The sequence below is a fragment of the Telmatherina bonti genome (assembly GCF_933228915.1).
Source record: "Telmatherina bonti genome assembly, chromosome: 2".
Classification (NCBI taxonomy): Eukaryota; Metazoa; Chordata; class Actinopteri; order Atheriniformes; family Telmatherinidae; genus Telmatherina; species Telmatherina bonti.
In genome coordinates, this window is record NC_136620.1 from 5,286,304 (window position 1) to 5,311,587 (window position 25,284).

Consider the following 25,284-nt stretch of genomic DNA (forward strand, 5'->3'; position numbering starts at 1 on the left):
TACATTATTTACCTTCCCAACAGAAAACTACATTATTTACCTTCCCAACAGAAAACTACATTATTTACCTTCCCAACAGAAAACTACATTATTTACCTTCCCAACAGAAAACTACATTATTTACCTTCCCAACAGAAAACTACATTATTTACCTTCCCAACAGAAAACTACATTATTTACCTTCCCAACAGAAAACTACATTATTTACCTTCCCAACAGAAAACTACATTATTTACCTTCCCAACAGAAAACTACATTATTTACCTTCCCAACAGAAAACTACATTATTTACCTTCCCAACAGAAAACTACATTATTTACCTTCCCAACAGAAAACTACATTATTTACCTTCCCAACAGAAAACTACATTATTTACCTTCCCAACAGAGAACTACATTATTTACCTTCCCAACAGAAAACTACATTATTTACCTTCCCAACAGAAAACTACATTATTTACCTTCCCAACAGAAAACTACATTATTTACCTTCCCAACAGAAAACTACATTATTTACCTTCCCAACAGAAAACTACATTATTTACCTTCCCAACAGAAAACTACATTATTTACCTTCCCAACAGAAAACTACATTATTTACCTTCCCAACAGAGAACTACATTATTTACCTTCCCAACAGAAAACTACATTATTTACCTTCCCAAGAGAGAACTACATTATTTACCTTCCCAACAGAGAACTACATTATTTACCTTCCCAACAGAAAACTACATTATTTACCTTCCCAACAGAAAACTACATTATTTACCTTCCCAAGAGAGAACTAGATAAATTACGTCTGATGGAAGTGAAGGTTGGTGAAAATATCGCGAGACTCGTGCGGATGTAACAACTTCTCCAAAATAAATGCAGAAATTTAACTCGTAAACACATTATATCAAAACAAGAAATGCTAAATCAGTGGGTTAAAAAGTAATTATACCTATTAGCATATAAACACCAGTCAGATATTCACATGAAGAAGCTTTTTTTTTTCCAAAACCGGAAATACTTTGGTGGCAGAAAATACGTTGATGTGGGCCGCATTCCGTTTAGTTGTGTCATTCAGTTTTCAGAGTTATAACCGATCGATACCACATCTATATAAATAATCCTTACTTTTCATGCCAAAAAAAGACACTACAGTTCAAATTTAGTAGAAAATTAAAAGTATATTCATTGGGAGCCATACATCTAGGTTTATTTTCTCTTTAGAAAGGTTGCTCTGAGCCAATTGGAACCAGATGTTTTTTCACGCTTTCCGCCTAGTTGGTGAGACATTCACGTGTTTCAGGAAAGTACAGCACAATGGGCCTCAAAGAATAGGCCTTATGTATAAATACTGGCTTAAAGCTTCTCATGCGACGTGTTATTATTTTAAATAAACTTTTCTATTTTAATGTAATCTCGTTTCCATCATGCTGTTGTTTAGGAATCCCTTGTCCTGATGGTTATGTGGTGAATGTCGTATTGACCGAGGGTTTTGTGGCCGTGAACGCAGCACATGCCTTCACGTCGCTGGAGTGATTCCTGCTGCTCTAACTGGAGTTTAACGCTCCCTTTGCACAAAAACAATCTTCTCAGTCTGCAGGTAAGGCGATAAAACGCAGGAAATGCTCAAAGTAAGACCATGCCATGACAACAAGTCTGAAGCATCGTAAACATGCGAAGCTCGCGCCTCCACATGTTCATTATAGTGAATAAACAAATCATTTAGCCACGGTGAGCTCCTGAAACGTCTTTCTGCTCAGCAGAAAGAACATTACGTGTCGGTTTACGTGTCTAGCTACAGCTGAGGAGGAAAGATGTCTGCAGATGTTTCAGCCCTTCTAATAAGGAGTCTCATAATCTGCTGCTTTAACTGAGAAGAGCTGCCATGTCTTTGGCCTGTCCACAGGAACGACTTGTCATCTGGGTGTTTACATTCCTCTTTTTCTTTTCATTCTTTAGTTTTCCCTGTTTGTCATGTTTATATGCATCTGCTGTTATCTTCAGCACTTTGCTTGTTTATAAAGTTCTTCAGGGAAAGAAATGGTGTTGTTTGATCACTTTTTCTCTGTTGACAGGTGAGATCCATGCCAAGACATGTCCAGCTCCTCTGGTGAACCCGGTTCCAAGGTTTCGGACCCCCAGCACTCCCAGAAGCTCCTCAGAGTTCTGCGGACGTTCTGGCAAGCGCAGAGTTTCCACGATGCCCTGCTGGTGGTTGATGGAGAGCAGCTTCCGGTCCAGAAGAACATCCTGGCAGCTGCCAGCCCGTACATCAGGTCAGGAACCCAGGGACCGCTTCCACATGGTCCCTGTCTTTATGACTAGGACACTGCCGGTCCGAGACCCCATCAGGGAGGCTTTGACGTGTCCTTGTGTTGATATTTCCCTGACAGGACCAAGCTGACCTACAACCCTCCAAAAGAAGATGGGTCCACATACAGGATTGAGCTGCAGGGGGTCTCCATGGCCATCATGAAACAGATCCTGGACTACATCTTCAGCGGTGAAGTGCGTGTGAAAGCGTCGTTTTGGTGTCTCAGCAGGTTTTTGGTCTTTACTCTTGTCTTCTGGGTTGTCAGATTGTTCTGAGTGAAGAGACCATCCAGGACATGGTTCAGGCTGCGGATCTGCTGCTCATGACAGACCTGAAGAATCTGTGCTGCCAGTTCTTGGAGAGCTGCATCACGGCGGAGAACTGCATCGGCATCAGGCTCTTCTCTTTACACTACTGTCTTCACCACGTCCACTACGTCGCCACAGAGTTCCTGCAGACGCATTTCTGTGACGTGGCGCTCACCGAGGAGTTCCGGGAGCTTCCCCCGGACCGGCTCTGTGAGCTGCTGGCCATGGAGAAGCTTAATGTGGGCAATGAGAAGCAGGTCCTGGAGGCTGTGGTGCGATGGTTCGCCCATGACCCTGACGACCGCAGGGTGGGTAACGCTCGCTGGGCGGGGAACCTTGTTTTCTTTTTCTTTTCGAAGCTGATAATAGGATATAATTTCTAATCCACTATGACGTCAGATTTATCTTTATGAGAAGAAACCTCCGGAACATCCGCTTCCTGGTTTGACAGACGAGCTGAAGCATGGTCTGGGACCAGAGTGCCACGGTGAGAGCGTGATGTACAGCGTCAGCCTCGCCACCATCATCACTGTGTTGTTATGATCTGAGCTGCTGGGACGGGGCTCTGAGATGCCACCCAGCCCGGTGGGTCGAGCCTGTCTCAGGTCCACCTGAAGATCTTTCATCTGTCTGAGTTTTCAGTCTTTATCTCCTCCTTACCTGCATAATAAAGCCGGAGAGGAGGTGTTCTCTCCTCTGATTGGCTGATACCAAGCTCTCCGACATGTCAATCAATGTCCGTCTGGTCCTGGAGATGTGGAGCTGAGCTGGGGGCCAACCCGTATGTAGACGCTGAACAGCTGGGGGCCAACCCGTATGTAGACGCTGAACAGCTGGGGGCCAACCCGTATGTAGACGCTGAACAGCTGGGGGCCAACCCGTATGTAGACGCTGAACAGCTGGGGGCCAACCCGTATGTAGACGCTGAACAGCTGGGGGCCAACCCGTATGTAGACGCTGAACAGCTGGGGGCCAACCCGTATGTAGACGCTGAACAGCTGGGGGCCAACCCGTATGTAGACGCTGAACAGCTGGGGGCCAACCCGTATGTAGACGCGGAACAGCTGGGGGCCAACCCGTATGTAGACGCTGAACAGCTGGGGGCCAACCCGTATGTAGACGCGGAACAGCTGGGGGCCCAACATGGTTATGCTCTTTGGGAACAACAGGAAGTGATGTCACCACACATGTAAATCCTCAAAGTAAATGTAATTTTCTGGTAAATGCAGACCAGCATCATTTGAAGTTGTGTTTCAGACCTATAAGTAATCTGATTACTCTTTTATAAAAACTGGTGCTTTACATCTGGAAATGGATGAAATGAAATCTAATCGGGCTTGTTGGGACCCGGTCCGTCCAGGAGGTCAGCGGTGATCTCCGGTCCTACGAGAGACATGGCGGGCGTGACGGTTCTACATGAACTAACTCTGACCGTCCACTCGGTGGAGAACACCTCCTGCTTTGTGAAACTGCAATGAAACACAGAGACGAAGCCTCGGAGCTAAAAGGACGGATCATTAATGCCAGAAATGTTTGTTGTGTAACTGCAGGTGCGCATGAAGGAGGTGATGTCGGCTGTGTGGCTGCAGGGACTGGACGTCAGCTACCTGAGAGAGCAGGTAGGGTGCATGCCGGGGAAACGGAGACCAGTTACTCTGACAGGGATGGAACTTGGTTTCCCACCAGGAAGTGGTGACTCAGTCATCAGGAGTCTGGACAGATCCCGTCCACCTCGGCAGCTGACATGCTGTTTCCTCCGTCAGGCTGTTGGGGAGCCGCTGATGAGGGAGGTGATCCGCGAGTACTGTTCTGATGTTCTGACGGGCGGGCCGCTGCAAGGCGAGGCGCTGCTCGCCGCTTTCAAGCCCAGAGGTTACTCTGAGTGTATCGTCGTCGCAGGAGGAGAGGATCGAAAGTAAGTCTGCGTTTGGAAGCAGATGCAGAACTTTTCTGACGCTTTATTCTGCACCATAAACTTTACAGCAGGTATCATCGTCGTCGTCTTCATGATGTCCCACGTCAACACGCGGGGATCGGATCTGACTCCTGCCAGGAATATCCTGCAGGGAGACTGAATGGTGTGTTCAGGAGCTCAGGCTGCCAGCTGCGCCTCTCCACATGGCAGCTGAGGCTTTAATGTCTCAGCTGCATTACAGGTACGCCTGGACAGGTACGCCTGGACAGGTACGCCTGGACAGGTTCGCCTGGACTGGTTCGCCTGGACTGGTTCGCCTGGACTGGTTCACCTGGACAGGTACGCCTGGACTGGTTCACCTGGACAGGTACGCCTGGGCAGGTATGCCTGGACAGGTTCACCTGGACTGGTTCGCCTGGACTGGTTCGCCTGGACTGGTTCACCTGGACAGGTACGCCTGGACTGGTTCACCTGGACAGGTACGCCTGGGCAGGTACGCCTGGGCAGGTATGCCTGGACAGGTTCGCCTGGACTGGTTCACCTGGACAGGTACGCCTGGACAGGTTCGCCTGGACAGGTACGCCTGGACTGGTTTTTTCTGGACAGGTTCGCCTGGACAGGTACGCCTGGACTGGTTTTTTCTGGACAGGTACGCCTGGACAGGTACGCCTGGACTGGTTCGCCTGGACAGGTACGCCTGGGCAGGTACGCCTGGACAGGTACGCCTGGACAGGTACGCCTGGACAGGTTCGCCTGGACTGGTTTTTTCTGGACAGGTACGCCTGGACAGGTTCGCCTGGACAGGTACGCCTGGACAGGTTCGCCTGGACAGGTACGCCTGGACAGGTACGCCTGGACAGGTTTTTTCTGGACAGGTACGCCTGGACAGGTACGCCTGGACAGGTACGCCTGGACAGGTTTTTTCTGGACAGGTACGCCTGGACAGGTACGCCTGGACTGGTTTTTTCTGGACAGGTACGCCTGGACAGGTACGCCTGGACAGGTACGCCTGGACTGGTTTTTTCTGGACAGGTACGCCTGGACAGGTACGCCTGGACAGGTACGCCTGGACTGGTTTTTTCTGGACAGGTACGCCTGGACAGGTACGCCTGGACTGGTTTTTTCTGGACAGGTACGCCTGGGCAGGTACGCCTGGGCAGGTACGCCTGGACAGGTACGCCTGGACAGGTTCGCCTGGACTGGTTTTTTCTGGACAGGTTCGCCTGGACAGGTTCGTCTGGACAGGTACGTCTGGACAGGTACGTCTGGACAGGTACGTCTGGACAGGTTCGTCTGGACAGGTACGTCTGGACAGGTTCGTCTGGACAGGTTCGTCTGGACAGGTACGCCTGGACAGGTACGTCTGGACAGGTTCGTCTGGACAGGTTCGTCTGGACAGGTACGCCTGGACAGGTACGCCTGGACAGGTTCGCCTGGACAGGTACGCCTGGACAGGTACGTCTGGACAGGTACGCCTGGACAGGTACGTCTGGACAGGTTCGTCTGGACAGGTACGTCTGGACAGGTACGCCTGGACAGGTACGCCTGGACAGGTTCGCCTGGACAGGTACGCCTGGACAGGTACGCCTGGACAGGTACGCCTGGACAGGTACGTCTGGACAGGTACGCCTGGACAGGTACGCCTGGACAGGTACGCCTGGACAGGTACGTCTGGACAGGTAAACCATGACAGGTCGCCAGTCAGTCGCAGGGCCACACAGAGACACAACCATTCACTCTGTTACGCCCAGTCTCGGGTTCCTGAACGCAGCATGAAAAAACCGTCCTTCAGACGGACTCACGGGGACGCTTAAACAAAATATCTTGTATTTATTTACAACATGAAGAGATTTGAACAAAAAATGACTGATTTAAAATCAAATCAGTGATAAGATGATTAAAGTAACCTCAAAGTGAGCAAACGGCGAAATAACAAACAAAGCAAATCCTTTGGTCCATGTTGAGCATAGCTAGTCCAAAAAGTCAGGAGACAACAAAACCCTGCAGGGTCCTTGTGACTGGAGTTAGACACCTGTGGTGTAAAGGAGGACTGGCTCCTCGACCAGGCGCGTCGCTCTTCCTCCTTCATGCAGCAGAACAGCCGAGCCGACCGTCTCCTCAAGCAGCCAAATCCCAGGAAGGCTACGGCGCATCTGTCGGCGCTGGAACACACCTATTAACAAAATACTACAATGAAAAACAAACACACACAACACAATGACCGCAGTCGTAACACACACATGAAAGTGGACAGTTAATAACAATAATGATAATGATGATAATAATAATAATAATAATAATAACAATAATGATGCATTTCATTTATAAGACTTTTCATTACAATACAAATCTCAAAGTGCTACAATGGGTTAAAAACTACTAAACACTGTCTAACGTGTGTGTTTGGTCAGCCGGAGTACCCGGAGAGAAGCACTGTGCAGCGCTTGGCTTATTCTTATTTCTGATTTTTTATTTCTTATTTTTTATTTATCTTATTCTTGTTGGGCCTGAGCGCCTGAGGCAGTGTGATGGTCGATAGAAATGCAAGCGTTTACTGTTCTTATTCATCGGACATTGAATTGCATTTTGGGGGCCCGAACATGCTAGAAAACTCACCACATTCTGCGTAAAGTCGCAAAGTTTTGGCGAACTCGTCCTACGGCTTTATCCGAAGTATGTCGGGATGCTCAGCAGGCATGTGGGATTAAAAGCTGTGCTGAGCAGAATCCAGGGCGTGGAGGAGGGGCATTATGTGTCGCTATGATCAACAAAACTGATACAACTCCCACATAAAACAACTGCCGCAAATCTACTGGATCTGATGCCCCATCCTGAAGAGATCTGTAAGTCAATAAAAAGATTATCAATAAGCCACGCCGCCTGGCGGCCAGAAGGTTTTTATGTTTCTACTTTTACTCAGACAGCTATTTTCACCATCAAGGTCGAATTGTGTCAAACAGCAGAAAACATGTTGGTGAACAGATCGGTGAAAAGCGCTGCTCTACGCTGAACGGCGTGACCGTTCGCCATGGCGAACTTTGATGTGGCGCGGTCACATCATCCTTGACTATAAATCCCTCACCATAAAACTTACAAGGATTAATCAGGACCTGGTCTTGAACATGTTGGGTCTTTTTTCATGTTGGGTCATCGATCTCCTGAACAATACATCTCAAACACTTGAAACTTTTTCACATCATGTCAAACCGTTTCAGGTTGTGACATTAAAAAAAACTTGCTACGCTAAATGTAACCATGGCGAATGACGCCATGAAACAGGAAGTACCTAGACGTTAGCCTTAAAACTTTTATAGCCACCAAACTTAGCATGGTGGATTACAGTCATGCTTTTAAATGAATCCGTACATGTTTAAAAAGTCCCAATATGAATGGATAGCACACCCTGAAATGTTTCAATCGATTAGCTCCGCCCACTCAATTGACTGACATGCATAAAATTTGGCACACAACTGCTCCATGTCAAGACCTACAAAAACTCCTCTTGAACATTTTGGCTAATTTAAACAGGAAGGCATCCATTTTGAAAAAGGGGCCAATTTTGGTGTAATTTTGGCCATATTCTTTGCCACATATTATAACAACTTGTCGGAGGGGTTTTGTACTACTGACAGTAAAATAGGTCAGGATGCTCAGGAGGTATGTGTGATTAAAAGTTGTGCTAAATGTTTACAGAATCCAAGGCAGGGAGGGCCTCAAAGTTTTATGTCTCTCCATCAGAGAATAACTCAAGATATTCGTACACACGATACCAGTTCCATCCTGAACATGTGTGCATGACGATAACTGGAATACCAATTCGAACGAAGTCCGAAAGCTAACTTTACTCCTTTCCAAATTGTTTGGTAGAGTTTTTATCAAATTGCCATTTCTCACAGGAGCACATGCTTTTTTTTTATATGAGCTGCTGTGAATCCACATATTCAGGGCTTCATTTGTGTAGCCAAGAAATCATATCTGAAGTTTAGCATGTCATTCATTAACCTAACCGCTGAGTCTGATGAAGGGTCGCGGGGAAGCTGGAGCCTATCCCAGCTGTCTTAGGGCGAAAGGCTGGGTACACCCTGGACAGCTGGCCAGTCCATCGCAGGGCAGTTTAGCATGTTGAACGTCCTATTCTGGCCCCATGTTGGTGAATGCGGCCCTGGCTTTGGCAACATTGCTGGTGTAGTTGGGGAAAAATGTAAATTGGTTTTCGTTGGACATCAGCAGGCCTCTTTCTCAGGCTCTCCTCAGGATCCCGTCATAGTACATCTTAGCAACAAACTGTCCTTTTCTGCGGTGTACAGGTGGTCCAGCGTTTAGTGGGCAATGTGAGTGGTTCACCTTTAAGTCCCGGTCCATCTGCAATACCTCTCTGAGCACTTTACCGACGGCGTTACGGGAGCTTGAGTCAGTTTGCCATACCCATCAGAATAACATACTTCTGCTCAATGCACATGCAGACTACAGAATGTGGCAGAAATACGCACATATAACAGCAAATCAACACTATAGTTTGTTTTGTTGTTTTAACAGAAAACTGCTAAAAAAATGACTGTTTTCTGTCATTTTTGGTGAAAGGTTAGAATTAGGGAAATGGCTTGGGTTAGGCTTCGTTGGTATGCTGTTTTGACAAAGATCCCTAAATTGACTGAATAAATAAATATGAACGTATGTATGCTCTTCAGAAGAGGGATGCCAAACTGACAGAACACCGGCTGTTCGGCAGCTAGTTGGATGCTGAACTGTCTCCTCCCCCGTCCCTGTCGGCACATCAGTCTGTAAGAGCTGCCATTTGGTTTTGCAGGCCAGTGGCCGGCAGCGACGCCACCTTGTCAGACCGTGTTGACTCTCTGCCTTGGATGTCTTCTTTCACATGGTCAACTTCTGCACTAATTGCGTTTTCAGACATCTTTCCTTGTAGTTCTGTTTTAAGGGCAATAATTCCGTTGCCAATAAGCTTTTGAGCTCATCTCTCATAGTTTTTGGAAATCTCCCCCCTCAGGGAAGTTAAGATGTTGACTTGGAGCTGTGTGGGAGAAGGCGGTCCAGATCACTTGTTGTAAGATGCCTCATGGTTCTTGTGGGCAATGGAACTGTGGTGCGTTAGCTTTGCCACCTTATCGGTATTTCTGAAGCGTTTCCGGCATTCAGTTCAGAGCTGACAGAAAAGCTGTTCATAACAATATATTACACCCAGCGAAATTGCATGTTGTTCTTGGAGTAGAAAGAAGCATTTTAATGGAAAATTCCACAGGAGCCTCAGGAAGCATGAGCTACTCCATTCCTCGCTCATCCTCTTTGTTCCTGTTCTATGTCCTCTATATTCCAGTTGGACATTTTCTTTGTTCCTCTTCTAAGTCTTTCAAAGCTGTGTTTCCATGTGGAATGATGTGAAAACCATAAGCCTGATGGGTGTTTCAGAACCAAGAGCCCCTCCGCCGTGACGCGCTGCATGTGCCCGCTGTACGACACCAACCGGCAGGCCTGGATCGAGCTGCAGCCCATGAGCGTTGCCCGTCTGGGCCACGGGGTCGTTGCCGCTGGTCAGTGCTGCAGGAACATACCAGTCAGGTAGAACAGTGCAGTGGGGAGGACTAACGGATCTGTGTTTGTGCAGAGGGGTTTCTGTTCGTCATTGGTGGAACAGACAAACATAAAGCGGTCCTGGGCACCGGAGAGAAATACGACCCTGAATCCAACTCCTGGTGCCCCATACCCCCCATGCTGCAGGTACTCGCACACACCTGTTTCCGGTCTGAGTGTTGAACTTGATGGCCAGCAGGGGGCAGCAGAGCTGCAGCTACAAGTCAGCCTGCTTTCCCCTGCTCCACTTCCTGTTCACACTGATGTCATGTTGTTCATCTGTGTTTGTTTTAATAAGCGCTTTGCATTCTGCTTTAGTTTCTGGCAATGATTCTGCTTTTAAACGAGTCTTTGTGGGGAAATGAATGTTCCTTTCCTTTAAAAATTATTTTGTCTGAGCTCAGTCCTCTTCAGGGGTCGAGCCCACCTGCTCCAGTTTTTGAGGCCATGTTTGCAGTTTAACCTTGATCTCTCTACTGTCAGGCTCGGATGAACTTTGGCGTGGTGGAGCTGGACGGTCTGATCTATGTTCTTGGCGGAGAGAACGAAGAGATGGAGCTGATCACCGTGGAGGTGTTTGACCCACATTTCAGTACCTGGAAGATGCAGAGCAGCATGGCGATGGTGCGCAAGGTAAGCACCACACAGGGAGGTAGAGGGTACGGACATCATTTCCCTTCCTCAGCAGGAATCTCAGGACCCTGCTGGACCCTCAGAGAGTCCAGCAGCTGTAGGGGTCACCATGAGAACCGGAGCAGGTTCTTCAGCAGACTGATGAGGACCAACATGTGGTGCATCTGAATACAGTCAAACTAGTGACGTGGACACAGATGGTAGGAGGACCTCTCATCCTCCATCACGCACAGACATGACCATCAGAGATGATGGAAATACGTTGCAGTGATTGGATCTGAGAGATCCTCAACGTCCAGGGGAAGGTCCAGGTCAGGAATGTTCGCTGATGGCCTCGCACGGCCCTTCATGTAGAAACTACCAAATGTCCTTTAGGGCTCCAGCAGCATTTCCAACTTTTCCAGTTTATCCAGATCTGCTGCTGAAATGTACAGTTATCACAATGTCAATGCTCCATCAGCAGCTGTCTTTAGAGGAGGATGAAGGGGTGGATGCAGTATTGTTTTTACACCCTGATATATTCCAGCTGTGATTCCAGTTTTTCTGTATGTGTGGGTCCTTCAGGTGGGCTGCTTCGCCTCCATGAATAAGAAGATCTACGCCATCGGTGGAGGCTGCTACGGGAAACTGTTTGATTCAGTGGAAAGCTTTGACCCTAAAACCCAGCAGTGGACAGGTCTCTGTCCTTTGAAGGAGAGAAGGTAACCAGTCATGGCAATTTTCTGCTGGATTTGTATGACTTGTTCAACAGGAAGTGAAACGTTGGTGTCGGATTTGTTTTTCCTTCAGTTCGAGAATCAATTCAAATCAGATACTTTATTCATCCCCGAGGGGAAATTCAAGGTTCAAGCCATCTCGTCCAAGGTTTAACATACAGACATGTAACATCAATGACAAAAAGAACTCCAAAATTGCTCTTCATGCAGAAGAGCAAATGTGAATGCCCTTTTATGCTGAATAATTGATACACAATTGCATAACCATTTGGAGAAGCAGCACAACTATCCAACTTGACTTATTATGGCAATGCATTGGGATTCCAACCCATAAACATCTGAACAAGAACCCAGTTATTTAACCACTACACCTGCACAGGAATCAGCCAAGGAGCTTAAGATTTAAATGGGTGAAGTAGCACACAAAAGAAAAGAAGTTCAACCATCTGATATGATTTATGAAAATCCAGCTCCTGGATTTAAACTCACAACCTTTTGAATGAAAGGCAATTCATTTTACCACTATGCCACTACAGTTCTTCTTCACACCCTGGCAGGAGCAACTGCAAAAAGATGTGAAAGGTTGAAATGCCGTCAAGAAGCCAAAGATTATTTTAAATAGTTTGTAAATACAACTAAAATTCTGAAGTCAGAAGTTAAACTACATCAATCATTGCAGAAAACCATTTAGATCAGATCAGTCCGCAGCACCCCGTTGCGTAACTGACTTACCATTACAGTGCACAATGTTCAAGACTGGATTTGAACCATTGCCTTGTATACCAATGCGTACCTGTGCACCGATGCAGAAAATGGACCAATCGCTGAGCTGCATTTTCTGTTTTGTCCAATCACAGGAACAGATTTTAAGAATTTGCAAAAACTTGAAAAGTTTAAATGTTCCAAATACCAAAAAGTCTTTGCACATATATCCTGAATGGGCTGAAAAGTTTGATACTTGAATGGTTAAAGTGAGACTAAAGGTATAGGAGGAGGAGCTTTTCAAACATTTTGCAGGAAAGACCACTTTGTTCCATTTGAAGCATTTTAACCACAGAAACATAATATTTACCTGTTATTTCCCCAAAGCTTTTTTTTAAAAAAAAAAAACTTGAATGAACACTTTGTGTTACTTCTATAACTTTTCAAGACATACTTCACACATACATTGACTTGTTTGTGCAGACAGTCCTCACTTTAACTGCACAGTATTCAGTGAAAGCTAAGCACTTTGATGGAACAGTATGTAGCACTCTATGTACAACATCTGGCATATCAACATGATGCACAATGTTCAAATTTAGATTTGAACCAGTCCCATATATACCAATGTGTACCTGTGTACCGGTGCAGAAAATGGACCAATCGCTGAGCTGCATTTTCTGTTTTGTCCAATTACAGGAACAGATTTTAAGAATTTGCAAAAACTTGAAAAGTTTATATGTTCCAAATACCAAAAAGTCTTTGCACATATATCCTGAATGGGCTGAAAAGTTTGATACTTGAATGGTTAAAGTGAGACTAAAGGTATAGGAGGAGGAGCTTTTCAAACATTTTGCAGGAAAGACCACTTTGTTCCATTTGAAGCATTTTAACCACAGAAACATAATATTTACCTGTTATTTCCCCAAAGCTTTTTTTTTTTTTTTTTTTAAAAACTTGAATGAACACTTTGTGTTACTTCTATAACTTTTCAAGACATACTTCACACATACATTGACTTGTTTGTGCAGACAGTCCTCACTTTAACTGCACAGTATTCAGTGAAAGCTAAGCACTTTGATGGAACAGTATGTAGCACTCTATGTACAACATCTGGCATATCAACATGATGCACAATGTTCAAATTTAGATTTGAACCAGTCCCATATATACCAATGTGTACCTGTGTACCGGTGCAGAAAATGGACCAATCGCTGAACAGCATTTTCTGTTTTGTCCAATAACAGGAACAGATTTGAAAAATTGACAAAAACTTGAATAACTTGGAAAAGATTTTAAATGTTCCAAAGACCAAAAGTTGTAGCACATGTCTCCTTAATTGGCTGAAGAGTTTGACGCTTGAATGGTTGAAGTGACTCTAAAGGTGTGGGAGGAGTAGCATTTCAAACATTTTGCAGGAAAGATAACTTTGTGTTATTTGAAGCATTTTAGCAATTTAAAATTGAACTGTCACTTTTGCACATTTTATATTTTACTTAATTTAAATACTTTGTATTAAGTGTTCATTTTTTTCAAGAGCGACATTGCACAGACGTTATTTCACATGTGAGACTGCTCATACTTTAACGACAGTTTGCAATTGAAGCAGAAGCTTTTTGATGGACGAGTACATTAGACTTTGTGTGCAACAACTCACATACCATCATGGCGCACTTTGTATAATATGGGACTTGAACCGTTGCCTTGTATACCATGGGCATTCACTTTAATTACAGAACCAAACTGAAGCTTAGCCAGTTTTACCGGCGCCGCCTTATAAGAACAGTGATACATTAGGATCATAGGAGGTTGAGGGGAAAAAAAGTCTTGTAACTCCGGACCGCGCCACTAGATGTCCGGGGAAACAGGGAGAAGGTTTCTGGAAGATCTGTTGAGTTACGCTGAGAAACTTTACACGCCAGAAATCGAATGAAGTTTGATGTGATTCCGTTTCCTTCAGACTGTAGTTTTACATGGAAGGCTGTGTCAGATCTGTCCTTTCAGATCCGGTTCTTCCTGAGCCCCCATTGCAGACATGTTTCATGCTTATCTCCTCATGAACATGTCACAGTAGCACATGCATGATCATCCACCCTGTACAGCATGGCAGAAAAGTAGTCATCCACCAACTGTCTATGTTCTCCTGCCTAAAAGAAATGAGAGGTGTGTAAGTTTCATCAGGGGTACGCCTCACCTGTCAGAGTCAGAATGAGAAAAATAAATCCAGAAAATCCCGTTGTCTGAATTGTTAGAATCAGCAAATTATGGTGGAAAATAAGTATTTAGTCAAGTTCACCACAATACTTTGTTATATAACCTTTGGCAGTAACAGAGGTCGAACATGTTCTCTAAGTCTTCGCCAGGTTTTTACACACTGTTGCTGGTATTTTGGCCCCTCCCTCCAGGAAGATCTCCGGAGCAGTGATGTTTTGGGGCTGTCGCTTGACAACATGGACTTTAAGCTCCCTCCAAAGATTTTCTATGGGGTTGAGATCTGGAGACTGGGTCGGCCGCTCCAGAACCTTGAAAGGCTTCCTACGAAGCCACTCCTTCGTTGCCGGGGCGATGTGTTGGCCATCACTGTCATGCTGAAAGACCAACCACATTTTATCCTCAATGCCTTCAATGGAAAATCAGAAATCAAACCTCACCATACATGGTCCCCTTCATTTTTTCCTTTACACTGATCAGTTGTCCTGGAAAACAGAAAAACGTCCCCAAACCATGATGTTTCCGCCCCCATGCTTCACAGCAGGTATGCTGTTCTTTGGATGCAGCTCAGCCTTTTTTCTCCTCTTAAGACAAAAAATTGAGTTTTTTTTCCAAAAAGTTCTATTTAAGTTTCATCTGACCATGACTCCCATTCTCCCATCTCTCTTTTGCATCATCCAAATGGTCTCTAGCAAACTTCAGACAGGTCTGAACATGTACTGACTTAAGCAGAAGGACACGTCTGGCTCTGCAGGATTTGAGTCCCTGACAGCGTCGCATGTTCTCTGCAGGTCCTTCACCAGATCCCCCGTGTGGTTCTGCGATTTTTGATCACCGTTCTTGTGTGTGTGGAGCCCCATATGGAAGGGAGACTACCAGTGCTCATGCATGCTATCAATTTTCTAATAGTTGCTCCCAAAGTTGACTTCTTCACACCAAGCAGCTTACCTGTTGCAGATTCATTCTTCCCACCCTGGTGCAGGTCTACCAGTTTGTTTCTGCTGTCCTTTGGCAGCTCTTTGGTCTTGGCCACAGTGGAGTTTGGAGTCTGACTGTTTAAGGTGTGGACAGGTGTCTTGTACTAATAACCAGTTCAAAAAGGTGCTAAAAATACAGGTAACGAGTTGAAGACAAAGGAGCCTCTGAAGAAGTTACAGGTCTGTTTGCTTGTTTGTAGGTGACCAAATACTTATTTTACCAATTAAAAATCATACAAATTAATTTCCTTGATTCTTTCCCCCCATTCTGTCTCTTATAGTTGAAGTTTAGCTATGATAATACATATATGATATATGATTATACAATATGATAATTACAGGCATTGCTCATTGTTTTAACCCTACAAAACTTAAGGTTGGGGGATTTTCACTACTTTTACTTTGACTAGTATCACGTGTTGCGTTAGTGTTCTACGTTTAAATCGGGGAACTTGCACAATTGGTGGCTGGTGAACCTCTCTGCCCCAATGTATGATCATCTACCCTGTACGATACAACACGTATGATCATCTACCCTGTACGATACCACACGTATGATCATCTACCCTGTACGATACCACACGTATGATCATCAACCCTGTACGATACCACACGTATGATCATCTACCCTGTACGATACCACACGTATGATCATCTACCCTGTACGATACCACACGTATGATCATCTACCCTGTACGATACCACACGTATGATCATCTACCCTGTACGATACCACACGTATGATCATCTACCCTGTACGATACCACACGTATGATCATCTACCCTGTACGATACCACACGTATGATCATCTACCCTGTACGATACCACACGTATGATCATCTACCCTGTACGATACCACACGTATGATCATCTACCCTGTACGATACCACACGTATGATCATCTACCACACGTATGATCATCTACCCTGTACGCTACCACACGTATGATCATCTACCCTGTACGATACCACACGTATGATCATCTACCCTGTACGATACCACACGTATGATCATCTACCCTGTACGATACCACACGTATGATCATCTACCCTGTACGATACCACACGTATGATCATCTACCCTGTACGATACCACACGTATGATCATCTACCCTGTACGATACCACACGTATGATCATCTACCCTGTACGATACCACACGTATGATCATCTACCCTGTACAATACCACACGTATGATCATCTACCCTGTACGATACCACACGTATGATCATCTACCCTGTACGATACCACACGTATGATCATCTACCCTGTACGATACCACACGTATGATCATCTACCCTGTATGATACCACACGTATGATCATCTACCCTGTACGATACCACACGTATGATCATCTACCCTGTACGATACCACACGTATGATCATCTACCCTGTACGATACCACACGTATGATCATCTACCCTGTACAATACCACACGTATGATCATCTACCCTGTACGATACCACACGTATGATCATCTACCCTGTACGATACCACACGTATGATCATCTACCCTGTACGATACCACACGTATGATCATCTACCCTGTACGATACCACACGTATGATCATCTACCCTGTACGATACAACACGTATGATCATCTACCCTGTACGATACCACACGTATGATCATCTACTCTGTACGATACCACACGTATGATCATCTACCCTGTATGATACCACACGTATGATCATCTACCCTGTACGATACCACACGTATGATCATCTACCCTGTACGATACCACACGTATGATCATCTACCCTGTACGATACCACACGTATGATCATCTACCCTGTACGATACAACACGTATGATCATCTACCCTGTACGATACCACACGTATGATCATCTACCCTGTACGATACCACACGTATGATCATCTACCCTGTACGATACCACACGTATGATCATCTACCCTGTACGATACCACACGTATGATCATCTACCCTGTACGATACCACACGTATGATCATCTACCCTGTACGATACAACACGTATGATCATCTACCACACGTATGATCATCTACCCTGTACGATACCACACGTATGATAAACACAACGTGTATATTACCACACTTTCAGGCCTGCAGGTTTCATGTTTCCTGGTTTAGGTTTCAGATCTCAGATGTTTAGATTTTAGGTCTGCAGGTTTAAGGGGTTCAGGTAAAGGGGTTACTGGGTTCAGGTCTGCAGATTTCAGGTCTGAAGGTTTGAGGTCTGCTGGTTTTAGCTTTGCAGGTTTTCTTGCTTCCTGTTTCCAGAAAATCCTCAGAATTCTTGTTTCTCTTGAAAACAAACTAAAAATCTTTTTTCCCAGAACCAGTCTTGGTTGTTGTCTAGTGAAACCTCTTCCACCAGGAAGCTGGACCACAGAAACCTTCCTGTGGTTTCTTTCCTGTTGAACATCTTTGTGTCTCCTGTGAAAGGTGACGTTCTGCCCTCTGATCAGTGTCTCTGTGGGGTGCCAGGTTCGGCTCGGTGGCGTGCGGCGTTGGCCAGGAGCTCTATGTGTTCGGAGGAGTCAGAAGCCAGGAGAATGAAAACCCGGAACAGCGACAGATGTTGACCTGCAAGTCTGAGTTCTACCACGACGAGATGAGGAGGTCTGGTCACCACTTTCTTCCTGTCCAAGTCCTTAGTTACCAGACGCCTCTTAGTTACCAGATGTCCTTAGTTACCAAACATACCTTAGCTACCAGATCTACCATAGCCACCACACATCCCATGGCAACCAGACGTCACTTAGCTGCCAGGTGTTCCGTAGCAACCAGGCGTCCCTCACCTACCAGACCTGCAGCAGTTACCTGACGTCCCATTCAACCAGATGTCCTGTAACTACCGGATGTCCCGTAGCAGGACGCGTTTACCAATTGGAGGACTTGATCTGTGGTTTAAATGTCTGAGAACAGGTGTTCAGTTCTTGTTCTGAGTTTCCCTCTTGTGCATCGGACTTTTCCAGGACCGAAACCGTTTGTCTGTTTACACATTCAGTCAGCAGGAGTGTTTGATTGAAATCAGATTTTCTCTGCAGTGTGAAGAATGTCAGCTGAAAATTCCTGGTAAAGTTTTCCGCAGGATTTTCCAGTAACATGTTGGTGTGCTCACGCACAGGTGGATCTTCCTGGATGACCAGAACCTGTGCATCCAGACCAGCTCCTCCTTTGTCTATGGTGCTGTGCCCATCGGAGCCAGCATCTATGTGGTGGGGGACCTGGACACGGGTAGGTGCAGCTTCGGAGTCCTGGCATTCCCGGATGCCAAGAATCTGACTGTTTGGTGTTTGTGCAGGAACGAGCTTCGACTACATCCGGGAGTTTCGGCGCAGCACTGGGACGTGGCACCGGACCAAACCCATGCTGCCCAGCGACCTCTCCAAGTCTGGCTGTGCTGCCCTGCGCATCGCAAACTGTCGGCTGTTTCGTCTGCAGCTGAGCCAGGGAATGTTTCGAATCCGGGTGTGACAGTGGGTTTGTTTGTGGCACGATGACAGCCATCACTCTCCACACCGGTATTCCTGTCGTAGGCTGGGTTTAGGGAACCGTCTCTAGAATATTCCCACGTCCCCCTCATGTCCAACTTCTGTCTCTTCACAGATTTGATTTGTAAACTTGTAACTTTTTATTCTGTTTCTTGGGGAACTTGAACTTGGGGACACTAAAACTTTATGGAATGACTTGCACACTTGGAGACACTAAAGGGAAATTTGGTGATTTTCTGGTCCAGTTTGCCATGTGGGATCAGTTAGGTGATACTCTCCCCGTTATCGCTGAGTTACTGTGTCTGCTTTATTAAAACTCACAGCTCACCCTTCTTTTTAAAGAAGAAACACTTCAGTCTGGAAGTTTGGATGAGCTCCAGCAGGGATCAGAAGCTGGGAATATTTTCAGTCTTAAGGTTAATTTATGTAGGATGTAGAAGAAAGACATTTCGTCCATCTCCAGCGTCGTCTACAATCATATTTGGTCAGTTTTCAGGCAGATCTGTCACTCGACACACCAAATGCCACAATACCATCAGGGACCACAGAGGGCAGGATAGTTGATGTGACCAGCGAAAGATACAAATCAGAGAAGAAGAAGAGGAGGACAGCGGTAGAGATGTCGGGAGCCTCTGAAGACCATGTGACTGTCAGGTGTTTTGCCACAGAGCAGCGTCTGAACATGACGACAAAACGTGGAAGTAAACTCTGACCTCAGCACTGCCCCCTGGTGGATGAACTTAACCATGGCGACGTAAAAGACACGTGAAGAAGAAGGACGGCAACATATGACAACATTTACGTACCTAAGGAAGCGGATTCAGGTGAACTGGACCCTGTTAATGATACAGCATCTGATCATGTCACAAGTCAGATATCGTCTAGTAATCATTGCTTTTATTGGATTTTTAACACATTTACATAGAAGCAAACAAGGAGCAGCTGACAGACTGGCAGAGTTAGAAAAGACAGGGTGGAGGACAGATACAGGCCTGCCCATGTAGCCTGCAGGACCTGCTGTGGCTGGAAAACTGTAGCTCTAATCCTGGAAATGGTTAGATGCACCACCATGTCCATCATCCAACGCATGGTGGGCTGCAGTCTGCGTCCCCCATGCAGGAGGTGTGGCGGTGGGACACCCACCCATAGGCAGCAGGCAGGAGCAGAATATATGCTGACGGGGACTGGATCATATGTACACATCCGGATACGTCTGTAGGGGAGACAGAGTCTATGAAGCACCTCACATTTTAATCCTCAGACGGCGTTTAGGACAGTGTCTGAGCGGCTGATGGTCCAGGAGTCCATCCGGATGCTTCCGAGTCCAGAGAAGTGGACGCCGCCTCTGGATGTCTGGACCAGGTTTGTTCTAGTTGTCGTCATGTGGTTCTGTCCCTGCAGAAGCTTAAAAAGCAGAAATGTTCTGAAATGATCCAGAACTGCATCTGGTGTTTATATTTGAACTGTTTCACTTTATCGAATCATGTGTTTAGCATGTTATTCAGACGGGGCACACTCGTGTCCTGAGCACTGTCTCGCTCCAGCGTCTCGGCATTTACAGTAAATTACTGCAGGACATTTCCAAACAGCAAGCAAGCACCTCCAACACGCGTGTGCAGACACGGAAAATCCCTTCACTCTGCGTTTCAGGAAGTTTGGTAAGTTGGTTTTACCAGTGACGTGCAACAGGATAAAATCAGCAGAGTGGTGAAAACGGGTCTGGCTGGTTTCTTCATGCAGGCGACGCAGAACGTTTCCTTTCAGCAGGAATGATGGTAAAAACCTGCTGTTTGACAAAAACAGATAGTCACGTATTGATCGGATTTCCCAAAGCGTCTTAAAAATGTCTCAAATATGGCTTGCTGGTTAGCACTGTCACAGCCAGAAGGTCTCTGGTTCGATCCCCGGCTGGGGGGATGGGGGCTCGACTGGTGGTCTTTCTGTGTGGAGTTAGCGTGTTCTCCCCGTGTATGCACGGGTTCTCTCCGGTCACTCCGGCTTCCTCCCACCGTCCAAAGGCATGATGTTAGGTTAACTGGTTACTCTACATTGCCCATAGGCGTGAGCGGTTGTTCGTCTGTTAGTGTTAGCCCTACGATGGACTGGCGAGCTGTGTACCCCGCCTCTCCCCCAGAGGCTGCTGGGATAGGCTCCAGCTCGCCGCCACACTTACTTGGATTAAGTGGGTTCAGAAAATGAATGAATGAAAGTTAAGGCCTTTAAAAGTCTTAAAAACACCCAGAGTTTCACCAGAGGTCTTAAATCTAGTTAGATCTTCTTTGCTGTGTTCCACTGTGGAACCAGGGTTCTATGTATGTGTAAAACTCTGCCAGTCTGTTTGTTTGTTTGTTTGTTTGTTGCAGCTTGTTTGTAAAAACAGTGTAATGTTGATAACGGCACCTCGCTGTTGTTTACATCAGAAACTTAACAGTCAGAAACCATAAAGAGTTTTCTGGGATGATCTGAATGTTTGTGGGAATGCATGATGTTGGTCTACAACTTAATTCATGAGGGTCTGAAATGCATCACGTGTATCTCATGCATCTGACATAAGCTGCTCTTCCACCTTTAATAAAATCACTGTAAAAACTAATAAACCCTGGATCAGACTGGTAGAGGTTCAGCACTGTACACAGCGGATTCATCGGCAGGAATCCCCAGAAAACATCTGAAAACGAGTAAAAAGGTGAAGGAAACACCATTTCAAATTCCCACAGCGAGTTCTCACCAAACCTCCCGACATACAGAGATTCCTCTACAATTTTCTGAGCTTTCTGTCTTATCAGCGTTGCAGAATTTTAGCTCTAAATAATTGATGTTCAGAAGATTCCAGATCCTAGTATGTTCTCCAGGAAAGAGTTCTTTTGTGGACCAGTTCCTGGCATCTGGAGCCAGGTTCTGGACCAGTTCCTCGAAGCTACGTTCTACATTCTTGCTGGGGTGACTTCCTGTGTTTCAGGGTTTGTCATTCTAGTCAGAGGCAGATGCAGCTTCCATGTTTACTCCAACTCAGCTGATTCAAACTGATGAGTCATCGTCCACAACCTGATTGGCTGCTTAACCCATTTCATCTGATTCAGGTGTGATGAAGCAGGAAACCCTGAAAACCTGGAGAGGGTTGTTGGGGAAAATTGTTATGAGTTTGGTTTGAATTAAGTATTAGACATATATGCATTGATTTGCTGTGATCCTGCTGTGTTTTGTGTCTATGCACAAAGCTTTCTTTAAGTTATATGATCCTTGTCTGGAATGTGCAGACAAAGTCTGAGACAGGAAGAGTTTCCTGCAGGGCATCGGTTTTTGTCAACTGCTTGGTTGACCAGTTGTCTAAAGGTTAGAGGTTAAAGGTAATAAAGTAATATAGTGAGTGATTGATGCTTAGTGAGTTCAGTTTAGTCTTAAATAAGAGATAATGATTGTTTCATATGGTGTGCTCAGCAACTAGGAGGAGTTAAGCATGGTTTATAATCGGGTGTTACTTCAGCATCTGGAGAGAGAGTTCTCTCTCCAAGCTCCAGCGTGTGCTTGTATTAGTTTATAATAAAATGTTCATTGTAAGAAGACAGTTGACTCATAAATGTATTACAACTTCTCAAGACCAGAGTATTTTCCACCACAGTTTTTGGGGGCTCGTCCGGGATCCTGCGTCAGTCCGCCCAGGTTGGGGATAGACGGGTTGGCCACCTGAATCCACAGATTCATCCTAAGAACCTCAATTAGAGTATTTCAGAGGACAGGACGTCTTTCTCCCACCCGTGGTCAACTACGCCAGGACTCCTTCTGAACCAGTGTGAAAAGACAATGGTGAGAAGTGTTATTCTAAATTTACATTAATTTTCAGACTCAAACTGGAGTCAAACATTACTAGAAATTTATCACAAATTAATAATCAATATTTTAATTAATAATCACAATATTTTTCTGTTTTGTGGTCAATTGTCTTCATTATTCTCATTGTGACAGGGATTCTCCTCCTCACCTCCTCATCGAAAGAATAACTCAAGGGATAAGAGAATAACTTAAGACGAGATCAGGTTGACGTCATAAATAAAATCCTGTGAGTTTAAGTTAAGTTTAGGTTAAAGTTTAAGTTAAAAATCGTGAGTAACAAGACCAAGTCGTAAGTGCTGTGAGCTAGACGTAGCAAGACCAGACCAGTAAATCTTGTGAGTTACAAGACCGAGACCAGTAAATTAGTCTGTAAGTCCTGTGAGCTCGAGAAGCAAGACCAGGCCAACCTTGAGTTAGAAGACTGAGAGGAAAGCCATCTTGAGTGAGGAGGAACAGAGAAGAAACTGTGTGGGCTGGTTTCTGGAGACATTGAGAATTTTGCCTGATAATTCTACAAAGGTGTGGGATTGACCCTCTGTGTACATCCGCTGCAAACAGAACTAGTTCCTTTGCAGTAGGAGGTTGATGTACAGCACCATTAAGAAGTTGAAATCTCTGTCTCCATGTGAGGGGAAACTGGGGTGGTTGTGTAAAATTTCCTGTGTTAAACTTGATTGGACTGATTGTGTGGAGAATTAAAACCACGTCTTGTGAAGCCACACCGGACTCTCGCAGGAGAGCCTAGAAGCTTGTGTGGGGGTAGACAAACGTGGGGGCACGACCCATTCACATGCATTCATCCAACTGTTGAAGTGAATTGTTTGTGTAAAATCTAATTTACTGCAGTAAGAAAAAAAAAAAGAAAAAAGAAAAAAAAAAACAAACAACAAAAAATGTATGAGAGAAGGAAGTGAGGAAAAGAGTGTGTTCATTAAAGGCCTTCTGCTCACTGAAGGAGATGATGTCATAGCATGTTAGGCAGAAACAAACATATAAATCCTGTGTAAAATAGCTGCTTGTGCTTTTCTTCCTAAAGCTTTTATAAGAGCATAAAAGCCACTCCCTGTATGAATGTGGAAACCTTTTCCTAAGGAAAAGCAGTTCTTTATTATCACCTGAGAACATTTTAAAGAGCAACAACATAATAAGAATGAAAAATCAGAAATGTGAGAGATGTGATTTATAGTATTAGGAACTTATTCTGTTAAATTACTGTACATTGTGTAGGCAATAAGCTTAGGTTTCTGTCTGTTCCCTTTCAGACATTCATAAGGTGATTTTTATTCCTTTACTACTGCTATTATAAATTTATGCCTAGCATGTCTAAATAAATTTAGATAAACTGGAAATAAATAATGCAGCTAAAGGATGCTGAAACTAAGCATAATGTTAGGAAAAAGAGAAAATTCTTGACCTTAAAATAGGAATGGTGAACCAACGTGCTAGAGTAAATTTCCCTTGCAATAAGTTCACTTTAGCTAAATGTGAGCTAACGACAAGAAGAGAAGTTCTCAGAACAAGTGTATCTTCTTAGCAAGATCATGTTCAGCTTTCCCAGGAGAGAACTGAGTTATGAATCCACTGATAATATAGTCTCTCACACACACAATTACAATGTAATGTTCAAGTTACATGATGTTCACAGCACAGAACATGGTCCACATAATATGTTTGCCTCAGGATTCAGAAGAAAACTATTATAATTATGAGGCTATGATCTTTATTTTCCCCTTACTGGAGAAGAAAATACACCACATGACCAAATGGTTCAGTCTCAAAAGCTCGTCTGCTGTATGGTGTTGGACACATTGCAGCTTTCCCTTCTAAACCCTTGTCAGCATGCAGCTTGGTCCACAGGGACCTCAAATGTCTATCCTGCCTGAGGGGATTCAGAGGAGGGGCTGGGGGAGAGTGAGTTCTTGATCCGGGTCACCGTAGAGTTCTGGGTGTCACGCGTGGTCAGTCAGGAGACTGGAGCAGAAACGGTCCCTACAACCTAAAGCATCATTCCACCTCCCTTCTGTGTCAGCTCTGAGTCCTGGAGCAGAACCTGATATGCAGATGTGGCTGCATGGACCCGGCCGCTGCTGATGGGGCCCGGAGATCCCAGAACCAGAGGGTCTGGCAGAGCCCTGTTGGTTGTGACTGTGAACAGTGTGGATATGGCTCCTATGGTGGACATGTGAGCTGGATTTTCACCTTTGACCTCTGGAGGTGATGGATCCTCCTTGTCCTCAGACTGTGTTTCAGTTGTGGAATTTTCTGGAAGTAAAAGACTAACAATGTGGCCGGCAGGCAGCACAAATCCCACCCCAACTACAGAATCAGATGATGTTTTCTGGAATGAGCTGCACCCTGATTCTGTCAGAAAGACTGTTCGGTTCACTCAGTTCTCTGTGGAAAACCTGGATCTCCTTCCTTGAACTTTTGCCTACTTTCTGATCCTTTACATGTTACTCTTAATTAATTACACATATGAATCTGATTTATCTACCAGGAAGCTTTGATGAACATGTGTCGGGCACTTCCTGGCATGAATTTCTGATTGTATGCTGATTGGAGGAGAGCATGGTGGCTGTGGCGCGTCTGACTCCTGAGCAGATCGAGTGATACGAGCTGA

At 45.2% G+C, this 25,284-nt stretch overlaps 1 protein-coding gene across 1 annotated transcript; it reads left to right on the plus strand.

Moving 5' to 3' along the window:
- Nucleotides 1–2,083: 2,083 nt before the first annotated feature.
- gan (gigaxonin) lies at nucleotides 2,084–24,537 on the plus strand. The gene is made up of 12 exons (XM_079246810.1): nucleotides 2,084–2,266; nucleotides 2,384–2,498; nucleotides 2,570–2,920; nucleotides 4,163–4,231; nucleotides 4,376–4,527; nucleotides 9,952–10,073; nucleotides 10,148–10,260; nucleotides 10,597–10,746; nucleotides 11,311–11,447; nucleotides 17,824–17,958; nucleotides 18,467–18,576; nucleotides 18,644–24,537. Exons 1-12 carry the CDS (start codon nucleotides 2,085–2,087, stop codon nucleotides 18,814–18,816), a joined length of 1,809 nt encoding a protein of 602 aa, XP_079102936.1. The 5' UTR covers nucleotide 2,084; the 3' UTR covers nucleotides 18,817–24,537.
- Nucleotides 24,538–25,284: the final 747 nt, after the last annotated feature.